This window comes from Cervus canadensis, chromosome 5 (assembly GCF_019320065.1).
Source record: "Cervus canadensis isolate Bull #8, Minnesota chromosome 5, ASM1932006v1, whole genome shotgun sequence".
Lineage (NCBI taxonomy): Eukaryota > Metazoa > Chordata > Mammalia > Artiodactyla > Cervidae > Cervus > Cervus canadensis.
Window position 1 is genome coordinate 57400089 of NC_057390.1, and position 21350 is coordinate 57421438.

The following is a 21350-nucleotide window of genomic DNA, read 5'->3' on the forward strand; positions in this document are numbered from 1 at the left end:
GATTCTTTACCACTGAGCCACCAGGGAAGCCCTGTTTGTTTGGGTTTTTTTGGGAGGGGGTCCTCCTTTTGAAGTAACATTTAAGGTGATGGACAGAAGGGTTTCTAGAGGGAGAATATTTATAAAGAGGCAGTGAACAACAGAACTTGAGAAATGTGCTTAGTGTTTGGTGGAGGAACCAAATCCATGAAAGAAAACTATTGAGCCTATTGTATGCTAGGCGACACCCTGGTGTGGCAGGTTGTATCATCACTTCACAGGTGAGGAAACTGAGGCTCAGACAAGTCAAGTAACTTCTAGGTCACACAGCTAGTAGTAGGTAGCATCACCAGAATTTAACTCTGGGTTGTCTGGCTCCAGGTGCCAGACTAATTTTCCAAAGTGCAGGTGGGTCTGGAACATACCCGTCTTCAAACATCTACCAGCTTTGTTTTATAATGACACAATCTTATACACTGAAGACCTCGAACCCTTACCAGTTTTAGTAGAGGCAGGGGCAAGATGGCCTTTGGGAAGGTTAATCCCCATCATTGTTTACTGAATTTTCTTCTTTCTCCTTTTCTGAAAATCTGAGCATGTTTATGTGAAGAGTGATCTTAGTGATTGATTTTATTTTAAATGATAAGTACCATTTGAGACTTCCCTGGGGCTTCTCTGGTGGCTCAGCTGGTAAAGAATCTGCCTGCAATGTGGAAGACCTGGGTTCGATCCCTGGGTCGGGAAGATCCCCTGGAGAAGGTAGCATGGATATCCACTGCAGTTCTTTTGCCTTGAGAATTCCATGGGCAGAGGAGCGGCTACCGTCTATGGGGTCACAAAGAGTCGGACATGACTGAGCAGCTAAATACACACCATTTGAGAAAATCAGCCACGTTGGGCTTTGGGGGAACTGTAGTCAGTGGGGATCAGAGCATGTCCTGCAGACACTGAGATGTATGATGTCACCTGTGGGGACATATAGGTGAATAGATTCATCATACATACTTTTCCCTTTAAATTTTGAACGTGAAGATACTATTGCTGACCTATGAACCAAATTCCTTGAATTCAGTTGATCATTGTTCTGACTTACAGGCCAGAAAATGTCAGACATATGTTCTCTGTAGGTGAGGTTGTTGAGGGCATCTTGGGGCTCCACAACTCCAGTCCTGACAAGAACTGCGGCCAGGCTTCTTGCCCCCATTAAGGAACAAGCTCTAGGTACGGTCCCACTCTTCTGGTCCCACCAAGCTGCTGCACTCACACCCTGTCACTCAACCATCTACCCTGAGCACTGGAAAGTATTCCATCTCCCCCAGAACTACTTAACTGCAAGCTATCCCTCTCTTTAACTGAGCAGAACCTGGAAAGGTCTGGCAAGGACCAAGCAACAAATGTTAGCAGCCTGGGAGGTAAAGATTTTGGAAAGCCACTCTCGCCTGGCTTCTGGAGTGAGGATGGAGGAGGTTGGGCAGGCCGATTGACGTCTAAATCCCCTGTCTCCATGTGATATGGCAGCAGGCTTGGGCTCTTGATCCTTGAAGGATTTGTGTATCCTGTTTGGGCAGGATAATGAGCAGGAAGCAGGATCCTCCCTAGACACGGAGGCTGCTAGCTCAAACTCTGAATCAAGTGACTGAATCAGACACGTGGATTTCCAGCCTCCAAGCCTCAGCCTGACTGGATTAGATGACTGGTTATTTCATTTCATGATTACAAGGAGGTCCTGCCTTTCTTTTATCCTTAACTTTGGTTCTAGGGATGGGGGAGCATAGGCACAGGTTTTGGATTTGGTCTCAGTGTGGTTGCTGGCTGTGTCCCTGACAAGCTATTGGAGACCATCTGCCTAACATACCTGAGCCCCTTGGGATGGGTGAGTGAGTGCCCTGACTTAGAGTTTTGTGAGAATAAGTCCTTGTGGCTGGCGATGGCCACATTAACGTGTCTTCTGGCCAGTGCTTTGCTTTCAGAACTGGAGGGAACCTTTTATAATCATCCTCTTTTGTGGTGCCAGTCTGGCATCCAGGAATGAAACATTGGGATTATTTAAACTGCGTATACGGGAATAAAATGACTATAGCATAATCATTCAGTAAGGGTTACTTATGATCCCACCCTACCTCCCATATCTGACTTTGTCTGATGGTAGTTTTGAGGGTTTAAATGTATACATATAAAGCTTTAACATTTTAAAATAATTTTTAAAGAAGATAAACCATTGAAAACCAGACCATCATCTTTTTAGTCCCTTTCGTCATAAGCCTGTGCTGCAGTGTTCGCTTGTATCATGGTTTAAAACTAAAATAATGGAGCTGAACTGCTTAGGTTTGAATCCTGGTTCTGCCGTCTGCCAGCTGTGTGACCTTGGACAAGTTCAATCACCTCTTTGAGTATCTACCTCATAACATCACGGTGCCTGGCATATAGCCAGTGGTACCTAAGTATTTATTAAAGCTGATATGTTCATATTTTACTATTATTTTTAAGAGTCCTCTCTAATACTTGGCTTCAGGCAGAGATCACGAACCCAGGGAAAGATGTGCAATGATCTAGGGGTGGATGTAGTGACAGAACTTGTGCTGAACACTGCAGGGTCCAGTACAGGGGTGGAGTGTCTGGGACTGTGGGACCATGGCCCACGCTAGTGATGTGGGCTGCAGAAATGGGGACCTCGCGTTAGGATTTGTATGTGACATGTTCCCCACCTCCATCCCAGCAGTCTGGATGTGTGCAGTAGAGGATGTTGAAGGGAAAAGATGATGTGGCAGCATTAAAGAATTAAATAACCTATAATCCTGCCACCCTGATTACACTGGTTTTGTTTTTGTGAGGTGTTTTATCTGGATTTTCACATAGTTTAAGCGTGGCAGCTGTACCATTTTGTAATCCATCTTCAGCTAACATAAATTTGTGTGTGTGTGTGTCTCTACCTTTCTAAATATTTTAATAGCAAAATAAAGGAAAGTGAAAGTCCCTCAGTCGTGTTTGACTCTCTGTGACCCCATGGACTATGTAGTCCATGGAATTCTCCAGGCCAGACTACTGGATTGGGTAGCCTTTCTCTTCTCCGGGGGATCTTCCCAACCCAGGGGTTGAACCCAGATCTCCCACATTGCAGGCAGATTCTTTACCAGCTGAGCCACAAGGCAAGCACAGAAGGAAGTTGTTGCCAAACAAAATCAACTGTAGTGTTTTAGAAATTTCAAGACTGTTCAGTCTTTGTTGGGGAGAATTTACTCCCAAGTACAAGGTGAAAGCTAAGGTGGTTCTTTGTTTGCACATGGGATTTTCTCTTTCTGTTACTCACAGTAAAAATTCTGTGTGTCACAGTGAGGGTTGTATAACATCTTCCCTAGCTGCAGGGTAGATTTTCTTACTCAAATTCTTTTTGAGCAGTGTAACTTCCTGCTTAAAAAAGGACATGGAATTGGTTTTATGTCTGTAATGGGAATATTTAGTCAGATATTCAGAGAGCTTTTTCCCACAGATATTTTTATGGAGGTCACTGCTTTTTCCTCCTTTCCATGAACTTTGGCTTGTTGTAACAGTTTAGTTCTCATGCGAGGGACTGTGCCTTGGTCACAAATGAAAGATGACATTTAAACTTGATAGAAATGTCAAATTCGGAATCTGGGTGGTTTTCCCACCCTTCCTTCTCAGGTTGGTTTGGAATAAATGCCCTTTAGAAATAGTGGTAAGAGTTGGCCCAAGCTGCACTTTGGGGGAATTTAGGAAAGGAAGACTGGCCGCTTGTCAGAAGCGGGGCCGGGCATTTCTAGGCTCCCATTTCCCTTTCTTTGGAAAGTCTTGGTAACCACCAAATGTACCATGATCCAGTGCCCTGGGTCTTTTCAGTCTTGAGCCAGTTTTTGAGACTTCACTGTTGAATTGGACCAGGTTACAATACTGTGGCCATGCCTTATAGAAAAAGGAGGAGCGCCAAAGAGCCCTGGCTAGTAGCCAGAAGACTGTTTCATCTCAGCGTTATCACCTAACTCTGTGACATTTGTGTGCTCAATCGTGTCTGACTCTATGACCCCATGTACTGTAGCCTGCCAGGCTCCTCTGTTCATGGAATTTTTCAGGTAAGAATAAAGTGTTCTGCCATTTCCTTCTCCAGGGAGTTTTCCCAACCCAGGGATCATATCCACATCTCCTGCCTTGCAGGAGAATTCTCTACTACTGCACCACCTTGGAAGCCCTCATTTGCCCAGTTAACCCTCTCTGGGCTTCCATTTTTCTCCCTGGTAAAGTGGTATCCTCTTAAGCTTCCCTTAGGGAGTACAAGTGAGAAGTGGACAGGAAAATGTTCTGGAGTCCTTGAATTGAGGACTGGAATCCTTGAAACAAGGGGAGGATGGTGTTCCTTTGAGAGCCATGAAGCCCTGTCTTGGCTGAGGGGATAGGATGTCCTGCCTGTGTGGTTCTTGATCACAGATGGAAAAGCCTGAATTGCATCAGTGAAGCTGGAAACCTTGGCCAGGATCAGTATTCCTCAGAGTATTCCCAAAAGAAGTATTGGTACTTTCTGTGATAAGAAACTCCACATCAAAAAAAAAAGAAAAGAAAAGAAACTCCACATCATCACTTCAGATGGTTCTGGTTGAATTGTAGGTATCTGTAGGTCAGGATGCATAACTGGCTTATTCTTCTGGAGTCATATTATTCACCCTGAATCTTTTCCTAGGAAAATTAACTTAGAGGTTCATAGTCTGTGCAAAAAGTACTGTGCTTCTCTTTTTTTCTTCCTTAAGCTGTCCTCTTCTACTCTAGCAATTTCAGGAATATCCATATTCCTTTTCTGAGTTGAAAATTTCTGCCAAGTAGTTAGCTGTTCATGGCATGTGCTGTTTTTCCTTCCAGATCTTCCTCATTGTAGTCTTTCTCTGTTCCCCTTCATACTTTTCATTGTCCTCTCTTCAGCCTGTCCACGTGAAGGGCAAGCCCTCCAGATCAGTGATACTGGGTCAAGTGCTACTTTAGGAGAGTTATCCTGACTTAGAAGAATGGTTTGTTTTTAGAAAGCGTATTGTCTGAAATCTGGAGATCAAAAAAAAGACAGAATGAGACCAACTTAAAACTATCCATGATTTATTTACTAATAGGATGACTGATTCTTTAACTGTATCAGGTACCCACACAGACACATTCATGCTCTCCTGTCCTTGCAAGTCAGTCCCATAGCAAAGAGGTTTAGGTTGCCAAAGATGTGCTGGACGGAGACCTGCAGTTTGCTCATAGGTGTGTTCAAAGGCTCTTTGAAAGGAGCTGACCTAAGGAGGAGGGCCTGGACCCTAGACTTAGTGTGGACATCATGAATTATTCAGGTTGTATGTCACTTGGGGCCCTTTGAAACTATAATTAAAGAGTAGGAAATACCTTGTGGGTTTTTCTTCTTTTTTTTAACCACTTTCTTTGGAGGAAGTTTAAGAAGGCCCTTGGTAGCTCAGTAGTGGGATTCTTGAGGGGTGGAGTGTAGGTAGTGGTTGAGAAGGGAGGGAAGAATGAGGTGATGGGACACTGCTTACCAGGTAAGCTGAGACCACGCACATACCTTTATATTACCCGTGTTCTCTAGATGTGTAAAAGCTCTGGGGGAGTGAAGGTATGATGTAGGGACTGGCTTTATAAAAACATCTTTCACTTATATGTCCTTAGCCAAAACTATCCAGCAGTAATAAATACAAACAACTAGATTAGAATCTACTGGACAGATTTAAGAGACACAAAAAGTTTGTGAATCCCCGTTGATCTCTTCTGGGATGTTCAATATAGTGATAACTTCACAGAGTTCTCAGCATGACAAATACCTCTTCTACCGTGGGGCTATTTGTTAGAATGAGGGAATTTGTAAATCTTAGAGTAAAAAGTGAATACTACTCTTGATTAAAATATATAATAAATAATAAATAAGTTATAAAGATGTAATGGACAGCACAGGGAATATAGTCAATATTTTATTATAACTTTGTATGTAGTATGATCTATAAAAACATCAAATCACTATGCTGTATATCTGAAACCAATACATTATAAGTCAACTATGCTTCAGTTAATTAAAAAACCACAAAATCCAGTGCTTCTCCAGTAATACCAAAAACTTGTTTCCTTTACACCATTCTTTTTTTTTTTTTAATTACTAGTTTAGTTTCTGAGTTTTTGTTTTTGGTTGTGCTGGGTCTTTGTTGCTTTATGCGGGCTTTTCTCTAGTTGTGCTAAGTGGGGGCTGCTCTCTAATTGTGGCGAGTGGGCTGCTCATTGTGGTGGGTTCTCCTGTTGCAGAACATGGACTGTAGACTGTGGGCCTAATAGTTGTGGCATGCAGGCTTAGTTGCTGCATGACTTATGGACTCCTCCCGGGCCAGGGATCGAACCTGTGTTTCCTCTCATTGGCAGGCAGCCTTCCAACCACTGGACCATCAGGGAAGTCCTACTTCATTCTTTTTGAACTTCCACGTTTTGTATTGAAATTTTAGAAGAATCAATGTTTATTAACTGAAACCCACCCCCTCCCCCCAAACCCATTTTGTTCTAGAGGTCAGAGAAGAGTGGCTACCATTTGACATGGTGGTCTTGAAACCCCATCCCCTTGGTTAGGGTTCCAGCTCTGCCCTTAACACAGTTACTTCTTTAAATCTGTTTCCTCAAGTGTAAAATGGGAATAAAAGTAACAGTATCTACTTCAGAGGTTCATTGTAACAAGATAATGCACTGGCACCTGAGAAGCAATCGGTCTTCAGGATTCTTTTCAAGGATGAGTTCTCAGCTGTAGAATTAACCTGATAAGAAAATTCTTTACTGGGTATTGCCATTCCACTTTTGAGGATTGTCTTTTAATGTCAGGGTTATCTACCTGGCTGTTCTTGGGTAGGCCATCCATCTCAGTAGTGTTAGAACTCTGCTGTTACAGCACCAGCAAACTGCCTCATTACTCTTTTTTTGTTGTGTTGCCCACAGCCTGAAATCTGTTCTTGGCCTTTGACATTCCACTAAAATGTCATTTTCATTACTCTTTTCCTTCTTGCTATAAATAGCAGAGGATATACTTGTTCTCAAGGATACAGCTTGAGTTTTGACAAATGTATACATGCATGAAACCATCATCTAGATTAAGATATACAAAGTACATTTCTGTACCCCAGAAAGCCCCTCCTGACCCTCTCCATTCAAAACCCCCACCCCTACCATTTTCAGATTTCTAGGGCCTACATTAATTTTTGCCTTCTTGAACTAACATGAAGGGAGTTTGAGTCTCCCTCACTATATTATTTTTGCTCTAGCAGTAGTTTTTCTCTTTATAGCTGGGGGTTGTTCCAGTGTATGAGCGTACCACAGTTTCATAATCCACTCTTCTCTTGATGGCATTTGGGTTGGTCTCAGTTGTGGGCGATTGGGATGAAGCTGGTGTGTGTTTCTTTATCTCTGAACACTCGGTGTGGTCACTGTCTCCTCTTAGCCCTGCGGCCTTGGGCAAGTGTCTTAATCTTTCTGCCTTGGTTTCTTCATCTGTGAAAGGGTAGGTTGGGAAACAGTTCAAAGTTGTGGCCACCATTTTTTATTAAAAAAAAAAGGAAATAGAATAAAATAGGTGATTACGGTGAATGACATGGAACTGCACATGCTGCAGCCCACATATAAATAGTTATGTGAGTTCTGCTGCTAAGTCACTTCAGTCACGTCCAACTCTGTGCGACTCCATCAGGTGTGTACATAATAACAAATATAAATTGTATTTGTTATTTTGAATTGTGAGCACATCTATTTGCAGCACACTAGTTTGTATATGTCCTTGTATAAGCAAGGAAGTTGAAGCACCTGTGAGTTGTCTAGTTAATGTGTATCTCTGCCCTCAGGTGTCTAAAACAGCCACAGTGTTAAGGGTCACTTACTCACACCTCACTGTGGAGCAGCCAGTACTTTAAAAGCTTACGAGTAAAAGCTTATAGCCCTCAAAACTTTGCGATTCAGTTCAGTTCAGTCGCTTTCGACTCTTTGGGACCCCATGAACTGCAGCACGCCAGGTCTCCCTGTCCATCACCAACTCTCGGAGCCTACCCAAACCCATGTCCATTGAGTTGGTGATGCCATCCCACCGTCTCATCCTCTGTCGTCCCCTTCTCCTCCTGCCCTCAATCTTTCCCAACATCAGGGTCTCTTCCAATGAGTCAGCGCTTCGCATCAGGTGGCCTAAGTATTGGAGTTTCAGCTTCAACATCAGTCCTTCCAATGAATACCCAGGACCAATTTCCCTTACGATGGACTGGTTGGATCTCCTTGCAGTCCAAGGGAGTCTCAAGGGTCTTCTCCAATACCACAGTTCAAAAGCATCAATTCTTCTGTGCTCAGCCCTGTTTATAGTCCAACTCTCACATCCATACATGACCATTGGAAAAACCATAGCCTTGACTAGACGGACCTTTGTTGGCAAAGTAATGTCTCTGTTTTTTAATATGCTGTCTAGGTTGGTCATAACTTTCCTTCCAAGAAGTAAGTGTCTTTTAATTTCATGGCTGCAATCACCATCTGCAGTGATTTTGGAGCCCCCCAAAGTAAAGTCAGCTACTGTTTCCACTGTTTCCCCATCTATTTGCCATGAAGTGATGGGACCAGATGCCATGATCTTAGTTTTCTGAATGTTGAGCTTTAAGCCAATTTTTTCACTCTCCTCTTTCACTTTCATCAAGAGGCTCTTTAGTTCTTCACTTTGTGCCATAAGGGTGCTGTCATCTGCGTATCTGAGGTTATTGATATTTCTCCCAGCAATCTTGATTCCAGCTTGTGGTTCTTCCAGTCCAGTGTTTTCTCATGATGTACTCTGCATATAAGTTAAATAAGCAGGGTGACAATGTACAGCCTTGACGTACTCCTTTTCCTATTTGGAGCCAGTCTGTTGTTCCATGTCCAGTTCTGACTGTTGCTTCCTGACTTAAGTGGGTTATTATCACCATTTTATAAGTGGAGAAGTTGCTGAGACATCAGTTGTTATACAACTTGCCTGAGGTCACAGAGCTCAGATTGAGGATGGTAGAGCCATGATTTGAGCCCAGGTACTGCAAGTCTTGAATCTGTGCTCTAAACCACTGTTCTGGGGAACATCAAAGAGGCAAATGACATGTGACATGTGAGCAAATGCAGTGAATAATAATCTAATCAGTACCATGGTCCTCTCTTTTATTTCAGATATGAGAAATGAGTGTTGGACGTCGAAGAATAAAGTTGTTGGGAATCCTGATGATGGTAAATGTCTTCATTTATTTGATTGTGGAAGTCTCCAAAAGCAGTAGCCAAGAAAAAAATGGAAAGGGGGAAGTAATAATACCCAAAGAAAGGTTCTGGAAAATATCTGACCCTCCTCGGGCATATTGGAACAAGGAACAAGAAAAGCTGAACAGGAGGTTCAATCCCATTTTGAACACGTTAGCCAACCAGACGGGAGAAGCATACGGATTCTCCAATATAAGCCATCTGAATTACTGTGAACCTGACCTGAGGGTCATGTCAGTAGTTTCAGGTTTCGACAGTTTGCCAGACAGATTTAAAGATTTTCTGCTGTATTTGAGATGTCGAAATTATTCACTGCTTATAGACCAACCAGATAAGTGTGCAAAGAAGCCCTTCTTATTGCTGGCGATTAAGTCCCTAACTTCACATTTCGATAGAAGGCAAGCGATTCGGGAGTCTTGGGGCAAAGAAACCAATGCGGGGAACCAAACGGTGGTGCGAGTCTTCTTACTGGGCCAGACTCCCGCAGAGGACAACCATCCAGACCTTTCAGATATGCTGAAATTTGAGAGTGAGAAGCACCAAGACATTCTTTTGTGGAACTACAGAGATACATTCTTCAACTTGTCTCTGAAAGAAGTACTCTTTCTCAGGTGGGTGAGCACTTCCTGCCCAAATGCTGAGTTCGTGTTCAAGGGCGATGATGATGTTTTTGTGAACACCCATCACCTCCTGAATTACTTGAATAGCTTATCCGGGAACAAAGCCAAAGATTTGTTTATTGGTGATGTGATTCATAATGCTGGACCTCATCGGGATAAGAAACTGAAGTACTACATCCCGGAAGTTGTTTACACTGGCGTCTACCCGCCTTATGCAGGAGGAGGTGGATTCCTCTACTCCGGCAACCTGGCCCTGAGACTGTACAATGTAACTGACCGGGTCCTTCTCTACCCCATCGATGATGTTTATACTGGAATGTGCCTTCAGAAACTCGGCCTCGCTCCAGAGAGACACAAAGGCTTCAGGACATTTGATATAGAAGAGAAAAGCAGGGGTAACATTTGTTCCTATGTAGATTTGATGTTGGTACATAGTAGAAAACCTCAAGAGATGATTGATATTTGGTCTCGGTTGCAGAGTGCTCATTTAAAATGCTGAATTATGTGCAAACTACATTTTACATAGAAATGTATCTCAAATAGTTCCCATTTGTGTTCTCTTCCATTAGAGGGCATTTCTATGTAAAACCATCAACATTGCCTTTATAGGTCATACCCATTTGACGGCCTCTAAACCCTTCAGTGTGGTACTTCCTGAAGAGGGAAAGCAGAAGATGCTATTTTTTTTTTTATGTAGAATATGGCAAAATGAATGATTCTGACCCTTCCTATTAGCCAGCGGTCATTGTTTTCTAACTTGTCCCCCTCATCATCTGAAATCATGTTTCTAGAATTTGACCATATTTTTGTTTTGCCCTCATACAATGATAATCCTATTTTCCATTATGTGAGTAAATTATCAGTTTAGGTATTCATAAACCTATTGGCTACAGAGACATTGTTTTATATGACTCAATGTTTTTAGTGAAATGCAATTATATCTGTTTTCATGAAATTTAGATGAAGTTTTAAAATCATCTAGAAAAAATTGACTTTTGTCAGAATTGCCCTGCCACCCCAACAGTATTTCCTTGTGTTAACCTAATCAATCGGTTTTGCAAAGTGGGCATCGCTGGGTGACATATATCCAGTTTATTAAGTTATGGTCTTATGATCATCATGAGAAAGCTTAACTATTTTGCATTTGGTCTCCTGGGTGGTATCATGATAGTTCTCTTTTTTAGTATTTGAAAATAATGAATATGATTCCATAATCTTCAAACTGAAGATTGCATTGTCCCTGGCAACCATATTGTATTTATAATTTTTCATTGTGGACCAGGAAAGCATATGTAACTTTTGAACTTTAAGTGAAAAGATTGAAATTGCAGACCTTTTCATGGACTGGTTTGTCAGTTTAAAACTGCAGGATTCTATTCTTGCCATATGGTTACATGTTACTTATACAAAATTATTATCCTAAGTAGTGACTGCTTTCCTATTTCAGTGTAGAAGTGCCTGTGTTTTTATTTATTGTTCAAATCAAATACCAAACATTTTCTTAAATATATTTTGTGTAATATTTTATTTGTATACAGTCTTGATGACTTATTTAACTAGAGCATGGTATTTTAAATAGTAAAGTAACATGTTAAATAAAACTAATGGTTATTTTTGAATTTTACAATATGTTCTCTTTTGGGGGAACATAAAGTAGAATTCTGCCAAACTGTCGCTTATATATACTATCTTGTAACATGCTTTCTTGAGATATTTTTGTGTTATAAAGATGAAGATTCTTACAGATGTGGGAACTGTAAGGAAATGGAAATAAAGTCACCATATTTTTAACTGTCATGTGTAACGTGTCATCTATAATCTCTGTTTCTTGTGTTTAATTACATTTTCCCCCAAAAGGCCTTTCCCATAAAGGCCACTTTTTTCCCACAGAAACTATTGACTGCAGTAGTAATATTGAACTGTGCCTTTTTCTCTGTCTCCTTGGGTCATTTGTCTTTGCATTTACAATTTTTAAAAGTGCTTCCCCATGTAGCATCTTTAGAGAGGAGCATGAATACTTATTTATGCTTCCACTTCCTGGTAGTATGAAGAATTTAACTAGGAAATGGAGCAGCATCTTAAAGACTGTATCATCCTAAGCCATATCCATTTTGGGGTTTGTGTGTTTCTGTGAAACATAAGATGTATGTTTCATCTGTGATGAAACAGAGCAGCCTTGACCGCTAGTTATTTTCCTGGACTTATGTTGAGAAGAAACTGCTAACGTTCAATTGAAAACAAGTAGGCATTGGATGAAACTCAAAAAACAGAAGGCTTATTGTGAGAACACATAGCACACTGTCCTCTCCTACTGGGAATGTTGAGGCCATACATGTGAGCAGATGTGAGGACACTGATACTCACTCACTGTGGGGTTTGAAGACTTGTAAGTCTGGTCCTTCTCAGGGGCTCACGTGCTGGCGTCTGACCTCTCTGCTCCAGTGCTTATGAGTAAAGGGTGGTGGCCAACACCACCACGTCAGGTTTAGAGAAGAATAATGAAGCTCTCGGAACATTCACATGCGGTTGGTTCACAAATGGCTTGTGTCCATATACACATGTGCTTCCTTGACCACGTGTTCTCAAGTAGCAGATTTCTCTCCTGAGGAAGATGTCTTTTAATTTTTTTTCTTTTAGGGATTCTCCTTCACTGAGATTTCAAGTCTGCAGAGAAAGAAGAGATGCAGCAGGTTTTGAAACATGTTTTGAAAAGCCACAGAGGGCCTTTGGTGAGCCTCCTCATCACATGTAGCTTCGTTTGAACATCAGTCCTTGGTGCTGATGACGTTTGGTGGGTGAGATGCTCTCCAGATCTTCTTTATTTGGCCGAGGTTCTCTTGCAGTTGTTACCTGAGCCCACAACACAGGTCATTGACCTCATGGGATGACCCTTTTTCAAAGCAAAGGGATCCTAGGTATTGGGCTCACCGTTGGTACTGGCTGATCCTAAACCCAGGAAGCCCTTTTGGCGCCTTTGAGATAGATTCTTACCTGAGTGTCCATCTTGGATATAAGTATCAGATCTAATTCATTCTTAGAGAAACATTCAGTAACTGAGGCCTCAATGGAAACTGGTATTTGAACCTTTTTCATGGTTATTCACAAGTCATGATGATTTTGAGTTTGAAAGTCAAAAAGGCTAAATGAGCATTGCCAGTGTTTTGGACTTTTCATCAACCCAACCAGGCTTTAAGAGGGAAAGGATAGAGGAGACCAGAATGGCTCGTTTCCATCCCTGACCCTGGTTTCCTGTCTTGAGTTGGTTGAGGGGAGAATGGAAAAGAAGGGCAGGAAGTTTGAGTCACGCTTGAAGTTGAATCCAGAAATAAAGGCACCCAAAGTGTGACCACCACCTACTTTTCTACCCCTGATTGGTATGGTCTGGAATGTGTGATATGTACTGGGTTATCTTGTCTTCTCTCAGATGCAGAAAGGAAGGCTGCCTTTACTAAAGTAAAGGATGGCTTATTTTCACTTTCAGGAAAGCTGAAATGAAGTCTTTATTTGGGCCAAAAGTTAACTTCTCTGTGATTTGCCTTGAGAAAAATGTCAGATGAAGTAAAAATTCTTGTTTAGATCAGGAAAATAAATGGTTCATGTGCTGGACTATGTAGAGTGTAGATACATTGATTTTTCCTTTATGTTAATTCTTTATTGGCTTTACTTTTCTGATGCCTGGGTCATCTGCCAAATAACTTTGAAACCAAACTTTACCTAATTAGCATTAACAATAAATCTGAAAAATTAAAATATTTATCATGATGTATTCAGGTCTCAGAGTAATTTGAAAGGAAAGTTTTTTCCCCCTTAATATCATCTCAGAAGGTAGAGGCCAAAAATTAGGCCCTTTTGTCTTTAAAGAGTCCCTAAAATCTTATTTGTTCACATTACATATGAAATTCCATATTTGTTAATTATAAGGTGCAGTACTATATATACACCACTAAAAAACTCAATATGATTTGTATCAAATGTATGATATGCTTCAGTTGTGGGAGGTGTTAAAATGTGAAATACTCTGTATTAGGATAACTGAAGTACCACATTAGTGTGTGTCTGTGTGCCCTTAAATTGCAAGATGGAGCCTTGTTTAGGTTTATTTGAAAGGTGGAGCCCATTTAGGTTTATATCCTGCTTCTCTCACTTTGATCTGTGTTTAGGAATTTTCACCCAAGCAATCATAGTAGTGGCTTCTGAGCTTTGGCAGTTGTTTTCTTCCTGTCCATTGTGCATTGTGAAAGGGGATGTATTGATTGTGCTGAAGCAGCAGAAGTAGAGTTTTTAATTTGATTGTAATCCAAGGGCTTGTTTCGAAGTCAGGGGCCAGGCGGTTGAACAATGGGGCTTGCAGCTTCCCGACAGCTGCCCTGTATCAGGGAAATGCTCTTTCATCTTACACAAGCAGTACGCGGACTGCACCAGGAGCTTACATCCTCAGTGTCAGCGTGGGCTTGCTCATGACTCTCAAATCCTACCATCTTGTATAGAGCCCATCCCTAGCCTGTCTTCAGCTGACACTTTCCATCTGATCATCCAAGTCCTCCCCCAGGTTGCCTTCCCTGACCACTCTGTTGAAAGGTCATCAGCAACACTGATCCTGGTACCAAGTTCAACCACCTCTTCTTTTAAAATGATTTTATCAAAGTGAAAAAAGTATTATCCTACTCTTGGTTGGGGCTCTTCCAGAAACAGATCTTAGGAGGATTCCAGCTCAAGTTGTTTAGGGAAGTGTAGGTGCATGGTTCATGGTGAAGTGATGTTGGGAAGGCAGACAGCCAACAGTAGTGTGTGTTAAGCCAACTGGCAACACAGAACTGGAGTTCAGTCCCTGGGGCATCTCTAAGGAATAGTCCAGAATGCTTGCCTCTGAAGGATCACTTCTCAGGCTTGAGGGGGCTTGGCTATTTTTTGGTAACAGCTCTGTTGAGACATTCAAGTGTACAATGATTTTGAGTAGGGTTGTGCTGTAACTGTCAGCATGGTCCGTGACAGAAACAATTAGGTTTTCAGTGGTAACCATTCTATTTCTTAGCCCTTTATAGAATTTTAAAATTTTGGCTATGTATTTTTTCTTTTCCTTAAATTTCCAAAACAGTATCTTGTTCTCTAATTACTTGTCTTTCTGTAGCCACCTGTTCTTTATGGATGCAATGACTTCTTCTAAGAAAATAGACTTTTATTTTGGTAATTCATGGATTTCCTCAGGGCTTGGTTATGAAGAGAATAGTAAAGTGATTACTTGCCGTTTTTATGAATGAAGGACCAGACTGACTTGTATAAGTTCCAGAGAAGGGTGTCTTTTTCAGGGCTGTTTATCCAAAAGGCCACTTCCCTGCCTTTGGAGTGAGGGTCTGTAATGAGTGTGTGTCCTGGTTTAGGCTGATGTCCTTTCAGGGACTGAGCAGGTGGGAAGCAGGAAGATTTGACCCCAGATGCTGAAGCTGCCTTTCCTGCATCTCTGCTCAGTTTAGGGAACACTTCCTAGCCTGTAAGCCGAACTCATGCTCACCGAACTTGTGTGTGTGTAGTTATGGTTGTGGTTGTGGGGCGATGTTGATCCAGCTGTTGTACAGCCAGGCCCTCAGTCAGATCACCCCCATCCCCTCCTCCATGCTGGGAGCTTCCGCAGGGCTCCCTTGGGAAGGTCGGCCACACGCCCCGTGCGGCCTTTTGTCATTCATGTTCTGGACTCTGCTCTCCTGGTTTGCTCACTAACACAATTCTGTATATTTTCTATTTTTCAGAGACAAAAACTTTCTTCTTCGCTGCTGGGGTTTCTTTCTTCCCTTTTGTCTCCCTTATTGTCATTTCAAGGTGATTTTAGTAGTGAGAGGAGGCCAGCACTTCTGCCTGTGCACTATTCTGAGCCAGGGTCCCCTGGCTGTCCCTCCCTTCCCCCACCTCTGCAGCTTCTCCCTCCACGCTGTGCCCCACGCCCTGTGCGACAGGCGCTCCTCACCCACGTGTGCCATCATGAAACCCTCCTGCCCTTTAGTCCTGCCAGCTCCTGGTTCTGAGCTTCCCACACTGCCCGCACAGCCTCCTCCCTTCTGTTCCCCTCCCCAGTATTTCCATCACTGAGCTCCACTCTTCAGTCTAGTGAAGAAACCAGTGGGAAGCCTTTCCAAGTTCATTTCTCACCCACCTCTCCTCCGCCACCCTCTTCTCCTTCACTCCTTCCTCCTCTTCAGAACCTGCATGCCTTGTTTCTCCCTGTAGGGATAGGTCTGCCTTGAGACCTGGCACAGACTCGGGGTCACACTTGTCGACTTAGTAGACAGGGTCACAGTCAGGCCCCACAGATGTCCTCTCGGCACCCACCGCCATCCTAGGGCAAGGGGTCTCTGGGTTGTCAGGTCTGGAAGAGGCCTTATGAAATGGAAGGCGTTCCATTTTATGGTTTCTAAGGTGAATATCCCCCAGATTTAAAAGGACTATGCCTTGGCTTCTGGTCTCTCTGAATGCTGTTACCTCTGGGGCGGGTAGGGTGGGGTGCAGAGACCTTCAGTTGCCCACGGGTGTGGTGGACTTGTGAGTGCCCCGGGATCAGGAAGATTAGTATGGGAGGTCAGTTCCTTTGCTGTTGGGGTCAGGGCACTTGCTCCCTTGCCCTGTCTTTGTTGATATCTGCCCTGTGCTCCCTTCAAAGCACCCCCAGCTGCCTTCATGTCAGGCCTCGCCTTCCCTCCCCTGTTTGTCTGTATTCTGAGGGTCAGACCTGGAACTGGCCCGAGAGGGCCTGGGACAGAGCTGCCTTCCCCTGCGCTGTCCTCCATGCTGTCCCTTGAAGCTGCTGAGGGCTGGGGTGGGGGTGGCCTGGGGAAGGGGGCTTGTTCACAGACACCCAACCCTGCCCAGACAGCACCCCCTCAGCTGCCAGAAATTCCTGGGTAGGGGAGAAGTGGCTAGGCCTTCCCCACCTTGGTCTGGCCCTAATTGAGATCTCCCTGGACAAAGGCCTGGCCCTCACCTCCTCTGCATCAGTGGCACTCTGGTTTCTTCCTCTTGGTCAAGGGTTCAAGGCCTTGGGTTCAGAATGCCTTTCCCCACTTGTCCTACCTCATTGCAAAATGGGATACAGTCATGAGATGTTAACTAATCATTGGGTGATTTCTTTCCAGTCTGTGAGTGGAGAGGAGAATGGAAACATAGAACTTTGTTGGCACATTGAAGAGTTAGCCTTGGGGAGCCGTGGAGGGGCCCGGCAGGAACTTCACTGTGCAGAAATGCAGGGTCAGACGACAGATACCAAGGTCCAGAAGAGCGACCAGGCTTAAGTCCTGCCTGTACTGCCCATTGAAACCTTGAGGCCCAGCATACCTGGAGTGGCAAGCAGCCAGAAGCCAGAGCCCCAGATTCCCCGGCCTCAGATCTGCTCTTATCCTCCCGGCCAGTGAGATGGGAGAACCCCCGAGAGGCACAAAGATAAAGGAACCAAGAAACTGATCAAACCTGGACAAACCCGAACCTCTTAAATAGCAGTGATCTCATATGTGTCTTTCCTCTTGTGGGATGTGAGACATAAGTATTGAGGGGTAGAGTTGTCGTGTTTAAAGTTGGTGGGAAATGCCTTTATTTATTTGATTGCAAAAGCTTCCCAGAGTGAGTCACTGTGGAAGGAATGAAGAAGGAGGGGGTGTGATGCACAGTCAGAAAAGCTGGAGAAACTTCTCTCTTACTGAGTCCTACTAGACTGAAGAACAAGATGAGCAGAAGATGCAGAACAACCCCACGGAGAGCCCATTGGCCCCTGAGGTAGGGAGGGGTGTTTCATGTTCTGTCTTGCTGGTCACACTTCCAGAAACTGTGAAATGAGCTGGCATGGTCCATGCAACTGTGTACCTGTTCAACAAAGAGGGCCTATTAGAGCCACTAAAAACCCCAGCTGTGGCAGATTTTTAATAATATTGCAAACGAAATATTTATTCAAAGCATGGGCATTTTTAATTGCTGCTACACCAATCCCATAAATTACTCTTCTGAGATGGGATTGATTTGTTTGGAGAATCTTGCACTTAGAAAACTTGAAATTCAAAAATAATTTTAAAATTTAAAATTTGAATTAATTTTTTATTTACAGAAACGTAGAGCAGACAGTACTTGTATATTTCCATCCAACTGTCCATAATGTTAACATCTTACGTGTATGTGTGTGTTAGTTGCTCAGTCGTGTCCGACTCTTTGGGACCCCATGGACTGCAGCCCGCCAGGCTCCTCTGTTCATAGGGATTCTCCAGGCAAGAATACTGGAGTGGGTAGCCATTCCCTTCTCTAGGAGTTCTTCCCGACCCAGGGATCAAACCCAGGTCTCCCACATTGTAGGCAGGTTCTCTACCGTCTGAGCCACCAGGGAGCCCAGCATCTTACATGACCACATCAGAGTGATCAAAATGAACATCAAGCCAGCCAACAACAGGAAATCCACACTGCTCTAATTCTGTTTCCTACACTACAGACCTTATAGGAATTTTACCAGTTGTTTCCACTAATGTCCTTTGGGGTCCTATTCAGGGTCCAGGGTCCCACGTTACATTTTGTTATTTTTCTTTGACCTTCTCCAATCTATTGGTTTCTAAACCTCTCCTTGCCTTTCCTGACTTAAATCCTTTTGAAGAGTACTTGATATTTGTACAGTGACCTTCAGCTTGGACTTGTCTCACGATTGTTTACTCACGATTAGCATGAGGTTTTGTATTTTTGGCAATAACACCACAGAAGTGATGTTTTGTCCTCAGTGCATCCTGTTGGGGCCCCTAGTGTCAAGATGTCCCATTCATGGCAATTTTAACCTTGTTCATTGGATTTCTTTTCTGTAAGGTTCTTTATCTTTGTAGTTAAGAAACACCCTGGAGGACATTTGTACATTGAAAAGTTTGTACATTTAAAACTAACAAATATCTGAGTTAATGCATGTAAAGCACTTAAAGCCTGGTGTGTAGTAAGTGCTCAATGAAGATCGCTGTTGTTTTTTCATCATCACTATTATTGCTGCCTCTATCCCTGGTTTTCCTCTGATCTTGGCTACCTTTACTGTTCCCTTCATTATCCTCTGCATCCCCTGCCGATCCAACACGCACTGGTTACTTCCTCACACTGGGGCTGGCTCTCAAAATATCTGTGGCAGGGAAGAGCTGGCGGTGTCTTGGCTCACGGGGTTGGGGTGACGCAAGAGCCTCTTGTTACTCCAGGGCAAGGAGAAAGCCTTCCTCTCAGGAGGGCGTATCTCTCTTTATGGGATGTGCTTACAGAAGTGCTCATAGAAGTGGCCTTGGCTGGGGGGTGCTCAGCTGGCCCATATCCCTCGGAGAGGTCTGGGCCAGAACCCGAGGACCCACAGTCACACTCCTCGTGGACCTGGAGGGACAGGATGATGGAGGGCCCACCTGGCAGAGGCTTGAAGTAGGAGGGAGCTAGAAGCAAATTCCTTCTGTAGAAGTCGGTGAAGTTTACTCCAGTAAGGCAGTGGGTTGCTGCACTGAGCCATCTTCAGGGGTCATCTCAGAGTGGACGGTCTGGTCAGGGGTGGAGGGAGCCCTGAGCCACGCCCCACTTCCTGCATGGGACAAGGATGCCCAAGTAAAGCAATGCTGGTTCCCACTGGATGAGAGCAGGGGGTCCTTGGCCAAGGTCAGGAGATGCCAGTGTGCTCAAGGTCACCTGCTACAAAGTGCTATCCCAGAAGTTCCTTGTCCTTCTAGCACACACAGCTTTGTTTACAGAATGGCTTTCCTTGGCAGTCTTCTGGACCTCCCAGACTCTTCCCCTACTTTAGAGCACTTGAACTCTATTTTGATGCAGAGATGAAGTTTCCATGTTTGAGAATAGCTGCCATGTGCAGGACGTTGTAGCTACTGTTTTTGTCTGTAGCACGCTTTCCTCCATTCTCCTCTTTTTGGAGGCAGACTGAGCCCCAGGACTGGAGTGTTGAGTACATGGCCAATCAGGGCCCATGGGCGTCCTCCCTGGACTGGGAAAAGGGTGCTCTTCTTCTTGGCTAGTGGAGTTGCCTGGCTGGCTCCCTGACTCCACTGGAATCTTTCCATCAGTAGAGGAAGAGGATAAGGGTGACTTGTGCGAAGCAGGAAGATGTGTGGAGGGAGTGATGGTGACACGTGGGAGACTTCGGGCCATGGGTGTGCATCCACCACTGGCCTCCTTGGCTCTGTGAGCCAGTGCGTTCCCTTTCCTCTCAAGCTCACCGGAATTGGGTTTCATGGTCAAGGTTGATAACAATGAAGCGTGGTTCCTTCCCTGAGTTCTAGGTTGAGTCCAGCTGTGGATGCCTCCAGGTGCCCACTCCAAGGCAAGTCTGTGCCTCCCAATTGCAAGTCGATGGCTCCCAGGAGGCAGCTGGGGGTGGGAGTTGATGTACTTGTCTTAGGCCAAAGAATCCGGGTGAAAAAATTTAGGAATCAGGCAGTGGGGAATAGGGAGTAATCTTTCTTTTCTCCCAGGATGTGTTCAGCATCAGTCTGGAGATCCATGGATGAGACAGTTTATAACTTCTCTTTCAGGGTCAAGTTTAACAGCTCAGTTTTTAAGTGAGAGGTCTGGTGACATGTGAAGAGCCAGAAAAATAAAAGGAAGAGATGTGTGTGAGCAAGCATGTGCATTTGCCTGTGTAAAATTGAGTTCCTTGTGAGAAGATGCTGGTAGGTTGGGAGAAGATTGAGGAGGGGGAGGTGCTTACTGCCTCTATAACCAGGGTGTGGGATGCAGGTCCTCTATCGAGATCTCAGTCAACGGAGGGAGACCCTGGCAGCTCCATAGGGGTTAGCAAGCAGCTGGGTCCAGCTGGGAGGAGAAGGTGGGTGGGTGCTCGTTAGGAAGTTCTGTGCTCCAAGCTGCATGGGGCTTTCTGGGACCCGAGTGAGCAGAGTCTCAGCTGCTGAGGTTGGAATAATTGATCGTTCCAATCGACGTGATCATTCTTGAAAGCGTGCTTGATGTTGGCAGATGTAGGGAGGTGAGACCTCCAGGTTTTGCTGGAGGGAGTGTTAGGAGTTTGGTTTTGTGGGGAGCACTCTGGCTGCAGGGAGGGAAGTTCAGTGCGTCTGTGGGATGTGACCCATTGAGCCCACTGAGTGGGATGTAATCCATTGAGCCATGGATCCATTGATCCTCCATTGAGTCCTGGTTTCCTCCTTCATTTTACAGATGAGGAAAGTGAGGCTTAAGAAGTTATGTCAACCCAAGTTTGGGATCCAGAACTTATACCTGGGGTATCTGACTTCAAAGTGTAAGGGCTTTGCTGTGCTGTGAGACTGTCCCCCTGGGCCTTCCAAAGGAGGATGTGTAAGGTCGTCACTGTCCCCAGCAAATGCCACCAGTGCTGTGACACCCCTGTCTAGGTCCCCAGCCTGGAGGAGCTTCTATTTGCCCTTTGAACTTTAATGCCTCTGTCCAGAGATTTTTTTCCCCCTCTATCAGCCTCCGTGCTCAGGTTTTGTCATTTGAGGATCTGACACAGCCCCATCCTGGTGTCCC

General features: G+C 44.2%; 1 protein-coding gene across 1 annotated transcript in view; it reads left to right on the forward strand.

The window, feature by feature from the left end:
* B3GNT2 (UDP-GlcNAc:betaGal beta-1,3-N-acetylglucosaminyltransferase 2) overlaps window positions 1-11654 on the forward strand; it is a 31887-nt gene extending 20233 nt beyond the window's left edge. The window contains exon 2 of the mRNA XM_043468855.1: window positions 9160-11654. Within this exon, the coding sequence (XP_043324790.1) occupies window positions 9169-10362 (1194 nt within the window). The 5' untranslated portion in view covers window positions 9160-9168 and the 3' untranslated portion in view covers window positions 10363-11654. The remainder of the gene's footprint in view (window positions 1-9159) is intronic.
* The last annotated feature ends 9696 nt before the right edge of the window (window positions 11655-21350 follow it).